Raw genomic sequence first — 19,369 nt, 5'->3', positions numbered from 1 at the left:
ACTTCATCTCTTCTCTGCGGTGTCACGACAACAATTTTAAAGGTGATCCCCTTTGCAATCGATGTTTGCTTTTTTCAGAAACCATATCTGATAGATTTAAGTACCTATTTTTTATGCCAGCTGCTGTCTGGTGGAATCCAGAGAAGCTGGACATAAACACGTGCTGTTACCTGGGGCTGGTCTCCCGACTATTTGCCGTTGTCATCAGCGGTTCTGGCGAGGGGCCACTGGCCAGCCATTTTCGAGTGCTCATGAAGCTCCTGGTTAAGGTTTGTTTTCTACATTGTTTACATACCGTATTTTCCGCACTATAAGGCGCACCTAAAAGTCTAAATTTTTTTCAAAAGCTGACCATGCGCCTTATAACACAGTGCGCCTTATATATGGCTCAATATTAAATTCGCAAGGTCTCGCAACTACGAGAAACAGCCGCCGACTCCATTTTTCGCGCTGTGCATACTGGGAAATATTAAGCAACGATTCTCTTTCATACGTGCATTTGTATAAAAAAAATGGCTCCTGTTAAGAGACACGCGTACAACGCCGAGTTTAAACTCAAGGCGATCAGTCACGCAGCACAACACGGCAATAGAGCGGCAGCGAGAGAGTTAAACATAAATTAATCGATGGTACGGAAGTGGAGAAAGGATGAAGATAAGCTCCGCCAAGTAAGGAAAACTCAACAAAGTTTCCGTGGCAATAAAGCAAGATGGCCAGAGTTAGAGGAGACACTTGAACAGTGGGTTGTTCAACAAAGAGCGGCAAGCAGAAGTGTCAGTACGATAACTATACGTATGAAGGCAACAGCGCTGGCACAGGAACTCAATATTAAAGAATTCAGGGGTGGTCCTACTTGGTGCTTTCGTTTTATGAAAAGATGCAATCTATCCATCCGTACTCGAACTACTGTTTCACAGCAACTGCCAGCTGACTTCGTTTGTTAACAATAAAGTTTGACCTTTTTGAATGTTTTGTTGACATTCCCTTTAGCGTGGCAACATCTAGAGGTTGCATAACGTAACTACATTCTCTACTGTAGTCAAGTCAAGTCACATTTATTTACCGTAAATAGCCCTTAATCACAAAAATGTCTCGAAGGACTGCACAGGATTACAATTACAAAATTGCACAATTACCTGATCTTAAACCAGCATGCACTTATAGCGCCTTATAATGGGGTGCGTCTTATGTATGGCAAAAGTTTTAAAATATATCATTCATTGAAGGTGCGCCTTATAACACGGTGCGCCATATAGTGCGGAAAATACGGTACTTAAAGGTGGGATGCGTCGTTTGTGGTGTCCTTAGGAAGTAGAAAATTAAAGATTTTTTATTAAGTATGCATTAACAATACTCAACTGAGTTCAAAGAGCCCATATGCTGTATTTCCCATGCACTTATCTGTTTTTATTTTAATTTGATCAAAGCTGTTTATGGCATAACACATTAGGTAGAAGAAATGGGGGAATCGGGGAAGTGTGTGTGTGTGCGTGTGCGTGCGCGTTTGCGGGGTGTGCGTGTGCGTGCGCGTGCGTGCTCACACCTAGGGACAATTTGGACTGACCAATTAACTTGATTTGCATGTTTTCTTAATTTGGGAGGAAACCGGAGTGCCTGGAAGAAACCCCTGCAGGCACTGAGGGAACAGGCAAACTCCGCACTTGAGTGCTGTGTAGTTGAAATTAAACCCTGGTCCTACACACCATGGGGATGCAAGCAAACCTGTCCTAGAAGTAGTTTTTTTTAAAAGGGGATAAAAGGTATTTTAAAGGGATAATTGCTCATGTAGGCATTTTTACTTCTTTAGCTGTTCATTTTCTTTTATAAACATCAACTGGTTTCATCTTTCTATTGAAATTAAATTTTCTTTGAATCATGCTCCCTATACTCAGTGGAATATTTTAAAAGACAACTGAAATATCACCTGTTTAAGGGTGCCTTTTCTTTTTTTCTTTTTAGCACATGTGCCAAGTCTGCTTCTCTGGTGTCTTTTCATGCTGTTTTCTGTGTTTTTCAAACCACGTGAAGCGCTGTCTGAATATATGTCTGTACAAAGCACAGTCTAAACACTACTGACTGACTTCCTAGGTTCACCTGAGTGATTTGGCCTGGCTTTTCAAATTCTTGAGCATGCTTTGGGGCTACAGCAACAACCATGTGGACCAGCTGGGCGTCCAGGTTGGTCCCATCCTGCAGACTCAGGCACTCTACGTGGGCAGTGCTTTGTTAGGTGCCCAGCCCACTACAATGCTGGAACAATTTGCTGGTGCCAATTCACCCGGTAAATAAATATGAAAAGCAAGCATGTTACTTGTGTGTTGCACTGTTTGTAGTCTTTTTTCGGCTATTGTGTTAAAAGTAAGTGGTAAACAATATTTATCTTTCTTCAGGCCATTTTAGTACCCCCAAAATTGAGTTTTTTTTTTTTAGTGATCCCTGCTTTGCTGTGCTGTCTGACCTCACCCATTCGAGAGATCCGAAGAGCATCAATCGGTGCACTACAGAGCCTGTCGGGTGTTGATGCTTCACCCTACCAGTCAATTGTAGAAAGACTTCTGCAGACTTCAGAGGAAATTATCGCTGACCTATCATACTTGAGAATAGTAAGTACCTCGCATTGTTCACGCAGCATTCCAAATCGTCCCTCCTGACTGCCAGAGGCAGCAAGCACTCAATATTGCCTTTGTGTATGCACATTTTTTGCCGTTGACCCGTGGATTGCCTGAGAAATTGTCTCAAAGGTCACCACATGTTTTTTTTTGCCTATAAAATATTCCCCAAATATTTACTACTTTACATATGTGGGTTTGCCAAAAACCTAAGCTCATTATTTTAAACCCACCATATATTTAAAAATTTAACCCCTTAACGACCCACTGGCAGGTTGTCATACCGTTGAGAAGACTTGTCTTCAAGATGTCACCAGTCACTGAAATACATCATGCCTTGTATCATCGTCAAGTTTTTCTCTTGCGATTCACTATGTGACCTGATCTACCTAATGGATTCCCAGTAAGGCAAATATCACGTTTGGGGTTTTGGTATCAGTGGAAAGTATAAGAAATGAGCTTCAAAATGACATAGTCAACAATTTATGATAAACTATTTTAAAGATATGATCATTTAAATTATGGCCTTCCTTCCGCCTTTTTCCGATCAAAACCCTGAAAAATCACCAAGGTTCCCGTGGTTCTTTGAAAAGTTTTTAAAAGCATTGAATTTATTATTCTAAAATTTAGGGCGTAATTGGCATTAAATGGCTGTACCATATATTTTAGGACAAATTTCAGCAAAACTGCCAAACCCACTCTCCAGACAAAATCTAAATTATCAGCAAATGTTATTTCACTGTCATTGGATAATTTAATCAAATCTATGAAAGAATAATAATTCAGGAGCCTGTGTTCCATACATTTATATATATACCACTTTTCTCCATCCCGCAATTACTCAAGATTGTTAAGGCACATTTTGACCTTTGTTTTTTTTGATAAGTAAAGGTTCCAAAACATGGTTCTATTGTAACATTTCACAGGGAACTGACGTATTTGCCTTGCAAACGGCATTGGACAGAGGAGTGTGCATAGGTCTGCTCACCCAATTAAATTGCTCTGTGTTTGGCTGGCGTTTCTGGGTGTTTAAAGTTTGTTTTATAGCTATTCATAAACTCTCATTATTGAACATAGATTGTTTGATGAGCTTCCATACAAAGGATACCATAGCAATGTACAGCTAAAATGGGGTCTGTTGGTGTTGCACATTGACTCTTAACTGTAGTGAGCAGTATTCTCTTTATATATTGGTTATAAGCGTCACATCGGCTATGCATGCACTTTATTCGAGTCCGTGCTGACTAGCGCTTATCCAAATAGGAACATCATGGATGAGATTTGCATTAGTATAATTTTATCTCTGAACTTTATGTGCTTATAAAAAGAGCCTAATATGGAGCTATGGGTCCCTGACCCCCTCTTTGGACAATGGGGAAGTGTAAATTTATTGAAAAGATGGTGTCCGATGAACGTTTTTCGCCATGGCTAAAAGTTGTGCCAGGTAATGTGTATGAGACATGGTGTATTTCGTGCAAGAATTTTTTTTTCAATTGTGTTTTTTCTGGACTTGGTCTTTAATCTGATTTCAAAGGGCATAAAAAGTCTTGAACTTGCCGTAAGCGGTGGGAACCCTAATCATGTTTAAAGATTTCTTTTTTTTTTTTTTTTTTTTTTTTTTTTTTTTTTTTTTTTTTTTTTTTTTTTAGTCATTCAAATGTTTTTACAGTTAAAGGGATAGTCTCATTTTAGAGTTCAATGGGCTTTAATTTTTCACCAGCATGCAGCCAGAAAGGACAGGAAAACAAAATTATTGGATCGGGATCAATCATAAAATTCAGAAATCAACTGTTTTAAGTCCAGATTTAAACACTTACACTAAGGTTGCAGATCTTATCTCGGCGGGCAGAACATTCTACAGCACCAGGGCCTGAATTGAAAACACTCTCTAGCCTGTGAATTTCTTTTTGGCCCTTGGAATCACAAGTAGACAAGCATTCTCCGAGCGGAGGCTTCGAGCAGGAACATGGGGCATGACTAAATCGAATATGATATAGGGCAAGTCCATGTAGACTTTTGTAAGTTAGTTTGAGATGTGACTTTAAGGTTCTAATACTAACAGAACAGTGCTCTAAGACAGGGAGCCAGTGCAGTGTCCTAAACAGTTTAAACATGTTAGACAGATTCTCCTCCAATTTACAAAAAGGGGGTCACGATACATGAGATACGATTAGAAATTGATTGAATTTAAAAATGTCATCCCTTTCAACTTGCAGGCTCTTGGTGGTTTATATGACGCAGGCCAGACTGCTAAAAGGAACTTGCCCCTGCAGGCATCAGTAAATCACTTGCTGATGTGTGTTCAGGATCATTGTTGCCCGTCTTATACAGCTGTTTGCCTGCTCAGGGCACTGAGCAACGTCGACGGGCAGGTGAGTATAAGAGAAGTATTGTGAACTGTATTTTCAAAAGTCAGAGAGGCCTCCAAAGCTCAGGTGTGTTCTCCTCAGGATGTCCTGGCAACTCTGCTCCCAGTTCTGGATCGGCTGATCTACAATGACCCTGACAGTTTAGCCATGCTGCCAGATGAGGCCCGGCTCTTAAAGCTTGTCCTGGGGAAGTACAATGAGTCAGCAGCTCCTTTGCTGGCCGCTGATAGCAACTGCCTGGACTTGTTTGTCAGAGCCATAAAGACTCCCACTCCAGCATTACCAGGCATCCCTAGCTGCCAGGTCATCGCTTTGGAACAGGTTGGCTAGTCAATTTTGTGACCAGTTTAAACTAAATAGCCTAGATCAGTGGTCGGCAACCACCAGTCCACGGACCGCTACCTGGCCTGGGGTAGTTTGGTACCAAGTCATACAGTAAGAAAAAAAAAGTGCCATTATTTTTTTATCTATTGTTTTTATACTGACACTGTTATGTTTCAAACTGAACTTGAACCAGGGGTTTGAGGTGGTACGTTAGAATTAAAATTGGTGTTGTTTGCACAGGCAGTTGCCTGTCGGGCAGTATAGCAATTTTGTTGGAAACTGGGGGGGTTCATTTTTTTTCCCCGGCACTACACCGTCAATTAACAAATGGACAAGGCAGGCTAGACGTCTGCTAAAGAGGGCTAACCGGGACGTATCGGCAGAAAAACGGGAGGTTGGCTGACCAAAAGCATGCCGTAATAGCCAGGATAACCGGGAGCCAACAACAAAAACGCACAGTAAGCAGTCAGGCTAACAACAAAAAACAGACACGGCAACAAACTAAGCCAGGACACGGCAGGCTAGCCAGCTGCTTACACGGGCTAACCTAGACCAAACAAAACTGGAAGCCTTCGGCAGCCTTGGTGCTAACAGGGATCTGTACAATGTACAAACCTCGAGACGCGCGGCGAAAAAACAAAGGAATGCTTCAATCACCTACCTCAAAAGAGGTGAGAGACAAAAAAGGAACACGCGCTATAAAGGCGGCAGGTAAACTTACCTCACACAACTTTTGATGATCAAAGCACGCAACTCGGCCAAAGCAGTCACAAGTCCCCCAGCGACACAGTAAGCAAAGTTACAATTTCTCCATATGGAAATGAGCTATACACCATCGCTGTTTACTACAATCACCATCTTTTTTTCATTGGGACCCACCATTGTAATAAGTCCGGTGACATCACAGCTTTAGAAGATATTATGCAGATCTTTCAACTTTGAGACAAAATTTCTTGTCTCCCGGCAGGTAGAATATTTTGCAATATATCTGCATGATTGTGGGGAGGAACACGGCACGTTCTGTGCCTAATTAAAAAAATTGGTGTTTTATAATCCATTTAAGTCAACACTAGACCACATAACACCATAAAGCCCCGCGAGGTTGGTTCATTTGGTAGGATTTGACTAGGCACGCGGATCGATGTGACGTTTTGCTTTCAACGTTACAAAAGCGACCAGATTGTGTTGCCATTAGTAAGCAAGTCTGCCTCACAGTTCAAAAGTCACGGGTTCAATTCCAGCGACCGGCAACTTTGTGTGAAGTTTGCATGCTCTACCTGGGCCATTGGGCACTCCAGTTTCTTCCCATATTTCAAAACAGGGCTGGGATGGGCCAAGCACCCCTGCAACCATTTTAAGGATAAGCGGTTCAGAAAAAGAATAAATGTGACTTTGGTTTTATGTCACAAGAACATGACTTCACAGTTATTATTAATGTTGCTATTTTTATCATTATTATTTTTGAAAAAGTACAAATATTTTCATGCGCCCTCGGGCCTTGCCGTTTCAATTATTATCAGACAATGAACCGGTCTTTGGGACAGAAAAGGTTTCTGATTAATGGCCTTGATGTTATAGCATCTAACCCAGTTTTAAAGTCAAAGATTTGAGGGTGAACCCCGTAAGAGGAGTTTATTTGACCATCATAAAAAGCAATACTGTAAAGATTGTTCAGATCAGGGTTAGAAAGTATGATTGAATTGTTTGAAACTTTGATGAACTCATTCTGCAGATCACTAAGCCGTTCTTTGCTGCCTTGGGAGATGAGAAGGTCCAACAAAAGCTTTTGACTGTCCTGTTCGACCTGCTGGCGGACAGCAGAAGTCCAATCCTTGCTTCCGCTGTTGGCAGTGCCTTTAAAGTGGTGGGTTAAAATTGTTCTATTTCCGAATTTTCTTGTGCTATGTGCAGGGTTTGTACGCAGGGCCATAGCCCCGCAAACGCTCATACCGCTTACTGCGTCGGGAAACAAGTGCCAAAAGAACTGTAAAGTGTTAAAAGTGTTAATAATATGCGCTAATATACAAAAGCATCATAATCCAAATTTCCAGGGAAAAGGGGTGAATCTGCATTGTGCTCCAGCCTATCACTTGTCTAATTTTCTTTTATCTCTGCTCATATGGTCTCACGCGACCACCTTTAATACCAAAACAAGTGTACGTATTAAATAGAAAAGCATTGGGAACAAAACTGAGTTCAATTGTGGTTCAATCAAGTATTTATCACAAAGTAAAACGCAATAATACAACAAAATTGTAAAAAATAAATACATAAATAACGGTTTGGTAATTACATTTTTTAACTTAGTGGATGATAGTGTTGGCAGATAGTGAAAATTGTCACTAGGAGGCGTGCTTTCACTGTCAGTGTCAGGCTGTCAGTGAAGGTTTTGGATTAATAAGCTAAGCACAAATGTGTTTCCTATGTAAAATATTATTTTAACAGCACTAAATTATTAAAAAAATCTCATACAAAGCATGTTTAAACAATATTTTACCAAGACAACAAATTAAAACGTCCTCACCTTATTAAATCAAAGGAAACAAAATTAAATTACTTATTTAATTATCGTGTTTGTTGACAGTGTTATGAAAATAAATAAATTGCACTGAGAAATTCAAATTCATTTATTTTTTGTGATGGTAATGGTGCAGTGGCACCATAAAGCATTTGTGCTTAGGGCACCCAAATAGCTAGCAACGGCCCTGTTAGTACGGGTGATGAAATCATCAAAAATGCTTGAATTTTTAGGTTTTCAATGTCAGGAAAATTCTTGAATATGGGTGAAGTGCTTGAAAACGATTTGAAATTATTACCATTGTCTTAAAGGTACGTAGAAATGACGTTCAGGCTGGCTCCAGTCCTCATTATTGAGTTGTCATGTGATGTAGGACTGTCGCATCCAAGAGGACAGGTGCACCAGACTAGTCACGAGAATGTCTGCTTCTTTTTGTGGAAGCGGCTTTTTCGGCCTGGCTTATTCTTTTGGCTCCCAAAGGTCTTTTTCGTTTAATTTTTGGGGGGATATATTATAATGATAAAATGTTATGCCCCTAACAATTTGATTATTAGTTATGCGTTTTGCAGGAAATCCCTGCAAAACATATGACGAAAAAATAAAATATCTACAAATCTACGAAAACTGATTGTAAAATACAAAACAATTCTAGATGTTTACACACTAAACAGATCTGAAGTTGAACAACAACACAAAATGCCTGAAAATGCCAAACAATGAAATATAAATGAAAAAGATTATTTTTGGTGCTCTAAAAAATGATAAAATGCACAAAAAAAACCCTACCATTCTATTTTACCCAATTTAGACACAAATCTTCTTAAAAAACACAAAAATATTTTGAAATTAGTAAAACTAAAAAGGATAGTGGGATGTTTGGACGCGTTCTAAGGGATGGGCAGAGCATCTGTATGATGCGGCAGGGGTAAACCAATGAAAGCTGTCGGGCCCTGCTGTTGAACAGAAGAGTGTGTTGTATCACCCTGTCCTGTTTCATCTGGAGGGACGAAAGCATGACCAACTTAGGTGCCGAGGTGCCTAACTTGTTTGGGCATTTGGGTTGGCCATGGTTCAAAAATGTTTGTGTTTTTTGTTATATTTTCCCTTTTTTATTTTCTTTGTTATTGTATGTGTTTGTCATGCTGTCGGTCACCCCTCTTGAAGGATATAACCAGAGTAGTTAGCTAGCTAGATAGAAAACTAAAAGCAAAAGATCAGCACTTTCTAAGATTGAAAAGTTAAATGCGATCAATGTCATTAAAATGAGTCCAAATTAGGCTCATTTTTCAGTTTTTTTATACATGCAGTACTTTCTTTTTTTTGTCTTCCGTATGAAGCTCAATTATTATCCAACACCTTTAGAGCCCTTTCTGTGTTTGTAGTTTGAAGTCAGTTTATAGCAGACCATTGACACAAATAGATTGTAGATCATAGATTGGAACAGCGCTCAATAGCACAAAGTATGTGCTAGCAGCAAGACAATGACTTCATTTTAGTCATCATAACCAACCGAAAAAAACAAAACGTTTTTTTTTTTTTAATTGCCGCTGGATTTTTTTCCTTGGAAGGTACTGGAAAATTTGAAAAATTAGCCTTGAAAGTGCTTGAATTTGACCATAAAAAAAGGTGTACGAACCCTGTATGTGCCAATACTGTATCTCAACGTGTTACTTTATACCTGCTTGGTTGTCTTCATAAGTTTCCATGTATCTGCAGATTGCAGTCGATGCTCAGCTGGTGGCCAACGAGCTTGCACCACCGGAAAAAACCAAAGTTGCCGTGACTGTTCAGCGAACACGCAGAAGCAGGCTTATGCAAAGGTGGAGTAATTTTTTTGTAAGCGTGAAAGGAGAGGTTTCTGTTTTGTTGGGTATTATTTTCAGTGGAGCATATGATCATAATTTAGGTTTCGAAAAAAACGCATATCCATTTTTGTAAATTGTTACTTTTTTGCGTTAATGAAATGTTTCCCACTCCATTTCGGGGCTTTTAGCAACTCTTCCGATTTTATAACATGACTCAATTTAATTCGTAAACCATAAAGAAAAATGGAAAATATTACAAAAAAATGAGTATATTTTTTTCACATGCCATCTATGATATACTTATAGCATATGAATAATGTGGCTGATTGAGGGAATTGAATCATTGCTACTACTATAATGTTGGGTTAGGGTGATATGTCTGAAAAATATTATTTTTGTCAGTCTGAATGATTAAGAATTAGATTGCTTTTACACGATAAACCCACTGGATACACATTTATTTAAACAAGGTTGTATTGGGTAAAAAAGTAAATCCCATGTAAAATGTTTGAACAAGAATAACTGAACAATTTTACTAGATGATCAACCATTGATGGTTGTGCAAAAGACAACACCTCATAGTTTGTGACTAATTGGCTTAAATGCCTCAATCAATTAATGTTTGATAATCAGCACAGTTTAAAATGATTAGTTTGTTTAATTAGTTATATTTCTACCCTTGATTCCACCTTATGCAAAATTTTCATATTGACAATTTTCCAAATGAGAAATTAAATTAATTGAACTGCATGGCTTGATGAAGCAATTCCACTGCCAAGTGTTATTTTCTGATTAGGATGAACTCTTTGAAGTAGGTATTTTAATACAATTTCCATGGCAATCTTACTTCCTATTCAGAGATAATGACAATTTTTATATCCCCTTTTCAGAAAACCTGAGGAGAAAAGTGACACATCTCCTGAGGAGGATTCTTTTTCTTGGCAAAGAGTAACACTAATCCTGGAGCTACTCCAGCATAAAAAGAAGTTGAAGCAAGCCCAGACACTGGTTCCAGTTTTGTTTTCACTCCTGGCCAGGTAACTCCAGGAAGACGTTAACAGTAAACATTTGGGAGAATTCTACTTATTATTCTTCTGCTCTTCAGGAGTCTGGAAGTATCGTCTTCGGAGCAGCCTAACATGGAGTACACCAAGCAGCTTCTGCTCAGCAGTTTGCTCAACATCTGCAACAAAATGGCACCGGATGGACAACCTCAATGTGGTTTTGTCGACGAGATTAATTCTATGTGGACATGTGCTATACCTGGTTTTATTTTTGCATGTTTTTGATTTCCTCCAGACATTCTGGATGAAGAAAAGTTCAGTGTGGAGCTAGTGGTCCAGTGCATCCGAGCCACAGAGGTGCCTCAGACTCACCATCACGCTCTTCTCTTGCTGGGTGCTATCGCCAGCATCTTCCCTGTGAGTAGTTTGAAGTTTGTGGGTTTCTGTTTCACATCTGAACAAAAGTCACTCCCATGTTTTGTTGGGCCTCCAGGAGAAGGTTCTGCACAACATCATGCCGATCTTCACCTTCATGGGTGCCAACATTTTGCGTTTGGATGATGCCTACAGCTTCAGAGTCATTGACAAGACCGTACAGATGGTCATCCCAGCTCTGATCAAGGTTAGGCGTTATTTATTCACTTAATTTACTTGTCAATCTCTGATATAATTTTCCTACAGCTGTTATTTAAAAGTGTTGTTTATTGGGGCTGCAACAGTTAGTCAATGATGTTGACTAAAATTGATTTTAGAAATAGTCGACAAGAATATAATCTCTGCTGAGAGTTGCTTATGTGCAATAGCGTCTCTGGCTCAAGCTGTAACATACAGAAATAACAGCTCCAACATCAAGTACGCGCATCAAAGTTTTGGAGCATTTTAGTCTGGATACGGCCAATAAAAAGACTACTTGAAAAGTTTGCAAAGCAGGCCTTGTGTATCATGACAATACCTTGGTGATGCACAAAGATTTAAAGGGACAGTGTGTAATATTTAATTCCTCCTAGTGGTACAAAAAAAACTAATTTCAGAAAAAAACAAACTTTTATTTAAATAGGCAAAATACATGAACTATCATACCAATGTTAATTTTTGTAAATTCATATGTCGAGAAATGTGTATTTCTTTTACATAGCTGAATCCATATCTGGTAGTTCCTGCCATGTTTGTCTGGCATCTTGCTGCAATCCTGTGCTCATTTGGCACAGGTTTTATTTTGCCTTAGACAATACAATACCATCTAGTGGTCAAATATCGTAAAGTAAGCTTGTTGGAGAGTTGAGTGGAACAGTTTGACTCGCGTATGTAAGATTCAGGTTACATTTAAGCCAATACGGTTTTGATGACATTTGATGTACATTTTCTGGGTTCGTTCGGGTGCTTGAAATCCTTGAAAATGCTTCAATTTTTCTGTTTTGTTTTCAAAGGTTGAAAAGGGATTGAGTTTGGGTGAAGTGCTTGTAAATACTTGAAACTGTTGCGATGTTTTACAAAAAATGGGCCTTAATAAATGATGTTCTCTGGTAGCTTTGCTTTGCCATTGATTTTCTTCCTTCATGATTGATGGCAGCTGGCATTAGTTTGTATGGCTAAGGGTCGTGCCCAAGAAGAGGGGTACATGGTACACCTAAACAGAGCACTGTGAAATGTGTATTAGTGCAAGGATTGCAAAATTAATTGTGGGCATGTATAGAATTAAGGTTGTTTTTTACAGTGGTAAATTGTTATTGGATGAACTTCCTGCAACTGAAAATGTAAGCTATGTATTAGTGTCATTTTACCCGACATCAATCAGGGAGAGAGATATGTCTCAAAAATATTTAAACGCATTATTCAGATCCAGAAATGTTATCGTTATTACTCAAGATCTAAAAATCACGTGAGGATAAATGCTCAATATAAATTAAAAATCGCATATGTATATCAGATATATATATTTGTGGAGCTGCAAAATGCATGATTCACAGTGGGTTTGTTCTTTTAATGGCATTGTAGAAAAAAAACTTAAAAAAAAAAATCCTCAGTGCTTAAATTTGGCCATTAAAAACATCTACAAAGCATTACATTCGCATATATTTTGCTCTACAAGAGAGCATGAATGTTGTGCCAAACTGTCCCTGACAAACATAGTAAAAATGAATTGCATGCAGCCCGAAGGACTAACGTCTTTCGTTAAAATCAACTTATGAGAATCGCCAAGTTCTTTTGTTACATTCTTTGCATGACATTTTTCTTATTTACTGTTCCACTGCTGCTAACAAGCCTGTTCTTGGTTTACAGCAGGGGTGTCAAACTCATTTTACCTGAGGCCACAATAATCTCTCGGGGGCCAGACTAGAAGATTAAAGAGAAAAAGAGATAATAAATAGTAATTGGGACGAAAAAGAGAAAGAGAACAACGAAGACAGAGTGAGGAAAGGGAAAACCGAGAGCAAATTAGAGAAAGGAAGAAAAAGGAGAGAGCGGGAGAGGGAGGAGAAAGACTTATAAAGAAATGAAGAGGGAAAAAAAGTAAAAAAGACGGTGACACAAAGAGAGAAAAAGAATGAGAGGAGACACGGAGAGAGATGAAAAGAGTGAGGAAAAAAGATAAATGGAAAAGGTAACAAAAGTGAGAGAGAAAGATAGAAAAGAGATAATATGGGAGAAAGGAAAGACAGATTGAGAGTGAAAAAGACAGTGGGAAAGAGATAAATTGAGAGAGAGAGAAAAATACAGAGAGAGAGTAAGAGAAAAGAGAGGAAAATAAGAGAAATACAGCTCCAGATAATTTGGCGACTTAGAGTAGACATATTTAAAACTGCAGCCGATTTTTCTCTTGTGCTTCTCTCGACAATGTGTTGCAGGTCAGATCAAAATCTGTCGGCGTGCTGCATGATCTGGCCGCATGTTTGACACCTGTGGTTTACTGGGATACTTGATTTTAATTTAATTTTTATTTGCCTGTCTCCAAAAAATGCACAGCGATTTGATTATGGATTTATGTCTACTGACCCAACACTTATTGGTTTTAGAAGGGACATTTTTATTTATTTTTTGGACAAATCAACTGTATGTTCAAGAAAATATGTCATTTTTATTGTCCCCATTTTTCTTGTTTACTTTGTGTTATTATCATTTGCCACATAACTAAATCAACACCATGCTAAATATGAGAAAAAATATTATTGATCCAAACATTTGAATAACAGTTTTAATATTCGGCGACTTGTTGACTATAAAAATACAGCCCTATTCATTATATTATAAAAGGGTTCATTTAGCTTCTCTTTTCCTTTAAACATGCAGGCCCATGGCAAGTCAGAAAGCACAACGGATGCAGTGGTGACAAAAATCATGCACGTCTTTGCCGATGCGCTGCCCCACGTGCCCGAACATAGGCGGCTGCCCATCTTGGCTCAGCTGGTTACCACATTGGGCCCGGACCGCTTCCTCTGGATCTTAATGCTCCTCCTGTTCAGGCGTCACACTACACTTTCATCCAGCTCAGAAAGCGAGAAGGCAAGTCACATTTTTGTTTCCAATGACTTTTACCATCAGCAATAGTTTCTCAAACAGTGGTTGTATGCATAAATGATTAGTTTCAATTACTAATTAATAAATTGAAAAAGATATTTCTGTTATTTACCCACACCAAAAAGTTGTGCGTTACGACAGAAGGAACTACTTACTGTATGTAGTCACAAATTACTGTAGATACTCACATAGAAGCCAACCCCAGCTTTAAAATAGTAAATAATAAAAGAAATAGGAAAAAAGAGTGTTCACCAACCCAGTGATACCTTCATATTTCTTGGCTTGTGCAATCTTGGGAGCTTGCAAATGAGCACTTAGCTGAGACACTCCATATTAATGTTGTCTCTTGGCTTCAAAGCACTCGAAGATCTCCTTCTACATTCCTGTGTCCCAGACGTTTTTCTTTTGTTGTTTGTTCTCCAGACATGGTGAATTGCAAAAAGTAATTTTACAAATAAAACGGCCAAAATGGTTACCGTAAATTATTTGCCCCATTGATTACCAGTTACTCTGTTTTCCCGTGTAAGCCACGGCGCAACCATAACTTTATTCGGTTGTACTTAGTAGTTTATTTTAAACATGCTCTCTCCTCAATGGATGTTGCTAGCAGATCGCAGGTTGTATTTGAAAACATAAGAGATGCAAGAGTGTTAGGCACTCCGAGGACATTGACGGTGAGTAGCGTAATAACGCAGTAACGCATTATGTAGTAACTGCAATACTGTTACATTGTTACCAAGAACAAAAATTGCTTTCCAGGGAACGTGTTCCTTTGTAACTCGTTAATCCCAACACTGTTTTATAGTGAGAATAGTTTTTCTCAATCATGTCATGCCTTGTCGAATTAGATGTGTTCAAAGTGTTGCGGTGGCGTTTGTTATTTAGGAAGATGCTCTAGAGCGAGACGTGGACTTCTGGATCTCTGTGTGTTGCCAGTTTGAGGTGGCTGAGCAATTTAAATCGCTCATCAACATACTGAACTTCCTTATTAAGCTGCCTGACGACAAAGAGGGTGGTGAGTAAATTACGAGAATATGTTTATGTCTATAAAAAATTGGCAACAATGCGTGTTGGAATTAACTCATTCAATGCCATACGTTACTCCCAAATGGGAAGAGCTGGGGCCAGCCAATTTTGCTATTTGGACTGAAGGTTTAGTTTTGTAGCTACATAGGCATATGATATATTAAAGAAAACTTAAACTCAAGTCAAGTAAAGTCATCTTTATTTGTATAGCCCTAAATCACAAAGAGTCTCAAAGGGCTTCACAGATTATTACACTATATTACACAGACTATTTTTCAGCCGACGAGAAGAGTAGGTTATTCATATGCTATGGAGTAGAAGTGAGTTTTAAGTTTAGATTTAAACATTTCCACTGAGGTTGCAGATCGGATCTCAGGGGGAAGAGCATTCCACAGCACCGGTGCCCGGATGGAGAACGCTCTCGAACCAGCAGAACACTTCTTTGCTCTTGGGATCACCAGAAGACCGGCACTCTCATCTTTCATTAGAAAAATAATATTTTTTAGCTGTTTAGAAATAAAACAGTTAACCATTGCTAAGTTTCTTGAAAATACTTGTTTCCAAGAAAACGGCTTTTTGTGAAAGAATGCATTTTTAAGAAGAACTTTCACTTTGGTGTTTTTTAATACATATAGTTTTGCGGCTAGCTCAGGAGGTAGAGCGCTCGTCTTGGGATCAAGGGATCCCAGTTCAAATCCCGGCTCGTCCGTGTTACATGTCAAAGTGTCCTTGGGTAAAACACTGAACCCCTAATACCCCCAATAAGCAGGTTAGCGCCTTACATGGCTGCAAGGCCGCTATTGGGAAATGTGGAGCACATTGTAAAGCGCTTTGGGAAGTCATTGACTTGAAAAGCGCTATATAAATGCAGATCATTTCATTTCATGATGCACTCTGATATCTAGTGTTGAGTTATCATGCTGAGGCTTGATACATACTGATAAGTCAAGTCATGTTTATTTGTATAGCCCTTAATCACAAAGAGTCTCAAAGGGCTGCACAGATCAAAGACTACTGCAAACTAGACTATTATGACACATCCCCTCATCTAAAACCTACATGAGGGCAAATAATACACAGATATTGTCAACATAAAATATTGGTTATTCATATGCTATAGAGTAGAAGTGTGTTTTAAGCTTAGATTTAAACATTTCCACTGAGGTTGCATATCGCATCTCAGGGGGAAGAGCATTCCACAGCACCGGGGCCCGAATGGAGAATGCTCTTTAGCCTGCCGATCTCTTCTTGGCTCTTGGGATCACTAGTAGACCAGCGTTTTCAGAGTGAAGGCTCTGGACCGGGGTAAAATTCTTAGCGTGTGTTTGAAAGGACAGATGGTGGTCAAATATGACACCTACATTTTTGACTCAGTCACTCAAGGTGATATTACATTTGTCAATGTTCAGAGACGTTTCGCCAAACCCGTTATGATAATTATAAAACAACGTATTTTTATGTTTTTGTATTTAGGGACAATGCTTCTAAAAACGTATTCAAATGTTGTGGCACTAAATGAGTTAACTACAATTATTTACATTTTGGTACTGAGCTGAGCACAACCTGCGTGGCTGGAGCTAGCATTGGTTGTGGTTTTGTTCCTGCTGTAAGAGGCATTTACCGTAAATTCCGGACTATAGAGCGCACCCGATTATAAGCCGCACCCACCACATTTCGGGAGGAAAACTGATTTTGTACATACACAAGCCGCACCTGTATATTAGCCGCATGCGCCCACATTGATAAAACGCAATTCAAACACGAAATTAACCCATACCCGATAGTCCAAAAAACACAGCCGGCAAATTGAACGGAAAATGATACCGGTACTTAAGATTTAATGCAGACCTGCAGAGTCCGGGTGCCCGTTGAAAGTAATCCAAGGAAAAAAGTATATATTTCCAAAGATAAGGGTGGGAAAAATATACATCCACTATTGTCGGCCGCGTCCACAAACACGTCTCACCTTTACTCCACTTCCCGTCAGCCCGCGTTTTTCCCGCCCCTTCTTTCTCATTTGCTCGTACAAAACATATCAGAATAAGTTTCTAAAATAAATACATTACAAAAATATACAGTTGCAAATACATATTATACATGGTTACACATATTTACAAAGAAAGACGGTACACCGAGAGTTTTCAAAGCTTTAATAATAATATTATAACTTTCATCCCAAACCGTGCCTGTGAAGGGTAGCAAAACGCTACTAGCAACACGCTCTCAACACAATAAACAGCTCTGTTAAAAAAACATACCGTACTTGTAATAAGCACGGTAAACCGTCCTTATCTTCCTCCTTGTAACAGTTGTCATCAAAGTCATCTTCCTTCAGTATGGGAAGGAGATTTTGTCATATAGACGTCGTCCCATGCTACCTTGGTCCAAAAACACGCTAGCATCACGCTCTCAGAGCAAAGATTACGTGCGGTGGCTCTGTTTCCTTCTATATCGAACTGCTCGATTGCGTTTAACTTGAAAGTTGCGTCATGTGGCTTTTTTGGGGGAAATTTGCATGATGAGGATATGTCTACGCTAATTTAATTTGTGCACAAGCTAAGAAGTTGCAGTCTAAATCTTACCTTTTGTACTCTAGCGCCGCTGGCGGCCGGTAGAAAAATTACATAAATTGGCCGCATCACAGAATTAGCCGCAGGGTTGAAAGTTTGGGAAAAAAGTGGCGGCTTATAGTCCGGAATTTACGGTACTTCTTTTTCTACTTCTCCGCCGGCCCATACCAAAACTGCAACTGACATATCATTGCTCTATTCAGGGGTCTCAAACTCAATTTTCTTGTTAGCCGTTGAAGTTAGGGTCTTGGTGAGGTAGGGCTTAATCTGGTTTTCCTAAAGAAAATCTCTGATATAAACATTACACTGTTCTCAAATATGTTTTTTTCCTACAGTTAATACGATAAGAAATTCGTCGTAGAATTAAAAAGAATATAAATAAGTCTTTAATAAATAAATACAACAATAATTCAGCACACGTAAGGCGTACATAAGTCTGATTTTCTTCAAATTGTGCAGTGCCCCCTATCGTTTGGTGCGACTGTTCACACTGCAAAGCTAAATGTTCAGCTAGGATTTTTGGGTGAAATCGATGGTTTTATGAAATAGTTCACATTACCAAGTAAACCTGACTTGAATCCGATCTCCGGTGACTTTTAAGCGTCTCCTATTTGAACGCCACAAGAAAGTACCGTGTAACGTCACATGCAACGTAAGTTTTGTGGAAGTACTCATTGATGCTAACACTGTAGTGTATCTAGCAAGCGAAAGTTATTGTGCTACCGGAAGCTGAATAAAGTTGTCGCCCCAAACAATGATTTACTCCAAAACCTCACTTTCTCTCCATTGAATGGTTTCCGAGCTTTTGTCCGCTTTAGTTTGTTAATTTCTACGCTATGCCAGAGAACATGGAAACAGAGCAGCTGTGAGAGAATAAAAGATTTTAAGTCAAGTCATTTTTATTTGTATAGCCCTTAATCACAAAGAGTCTCAAAAGGCTGCACTAGTTATTGCACAGTCTATTATTACAGACTATTATTACACCATCCACTAATCTGAAACCAACATGAGGGCAAGGAAAAACTCAAAAACCTCAACATGAGGAAAATGAAGAAACCTTAAGAAGGGACTGCACATGTGCCTTCTAACATCAACAACGTTTTACATGAATCAGCACATGTTAAGGACTACATCTTTTGCAGCCTGGACATCCTGGAAAGGGGATTACCTCATGTGCAGCCCCTTCCCAAGGTTTTTTTCATTTTCCTCATGCTGAGGTTTTTGAGAAGGATGTGTGTCTTGGGAGAGTATACTTGCCCAAGTCACACCACAGGAAATTGTGCCCCTACGGCCCCTGTGGTTAAGGGATCCAACCGACTAACGAACCATTAGTGTGTTCAAAAAAATACAATCAAGTGACAGCTCAAATACCAATATATTTAATTTGTAATCCACTACACATTTCAGAGAAACCTTGCATTTACAAATTGCCATACATAAAACAGAATTATACCTTAATTGTTGCAGTTCAAAATATTCCCAACAAATAAATTAGAAGGTGAAGTTTTCTAATGTTATTCCAAGTACTGTTATAATTTTAGTTACAATTTTAATTCTTAATGAAACACAATATTTGAGAAAACGCTGAGAGGAGCACAAGCGAAAAATTTTTAAATACGTCCACATGT

The 19,369-nt window shown here is 39.0% G+C and overlaps 1 protein-coding gene across 1 annotated transcript in view; it reads left to right on the top strand.

Moving 5' to 3' along the window:
• heatr1 (HEAT repeat containing 1) overlaps positions 1–19,369 on the top strand; it is a 70,516-nt gene that overhangs the window by 23,788 nt on the left and 27,359 nt on the right. Inside the window, exons 18-31 of the mRNA XM_088323109.1 lie at positions 1–42; positions 121–269; positions 2,089–2,281; positions 2,431–2,603; positions 4,826–4,981; positions 5,060–5,299; positions 7,035–7,166; positions 9,537–9,640; positions 10,516–10,662; positions 10,731–10,843; positions 10,925–11,046; positions 11,123–11,251; positions 13,918–14,130; positions 15,031–15,160. The exon at positions 1–42 is cut by the window's left edge and continues 130 nt beyond it. Of these exons, the coding sequence (XP_088179235.1) occupies positions 1–42; positions 121–269; positions 2,089–2,281; positions 2,431–2,603; positions 4,826–4,981; positions 5,060–5,299; positions 7,035–7,166; positions 9,537–9,640; positions 10,516–10,662; positions 10,731–10,843; positions 10,925–11,046; positions 11,123–11,251; positions 13,918–14,130; positions 15,031–15,160 (2,043 nt within the window). The remainder of the gene's footprint in view (positions 43–120; positions 270–2,088; positions 2,282–2,430; positions 2,604–4,825; positions 4,982–5,059; positions 5,300–7,034; positions 7,167–9,536; positions 9,641–10,515; positions 10,663–10,730; positions 10,844–10,924; positions 11,047–11,122; positions 11,252–13,917; positions 14,131–15,030; positions 15,161–19,369) is intronic.

Source organism: Urocampus carinirostris, chromosome 19 (assembly GCF_059441175.1).
Source record: "Urocampus carinirostris isolate Australia breed hairy pipefish chromosome 19, RoL_Ucar_1.0, whole genome shotgun sequence".
In the NCBI taxonomy this organism is placed as follows: Eukaryota; Metazoa; Chordata; class Actinopteri; order Syngnathiformes; family Syngnathidae; genus Urocampus; species Urocampus carinirostris.
This window is presented reverse-complemented; position numbering and strand designations above follow the sequence as displayed.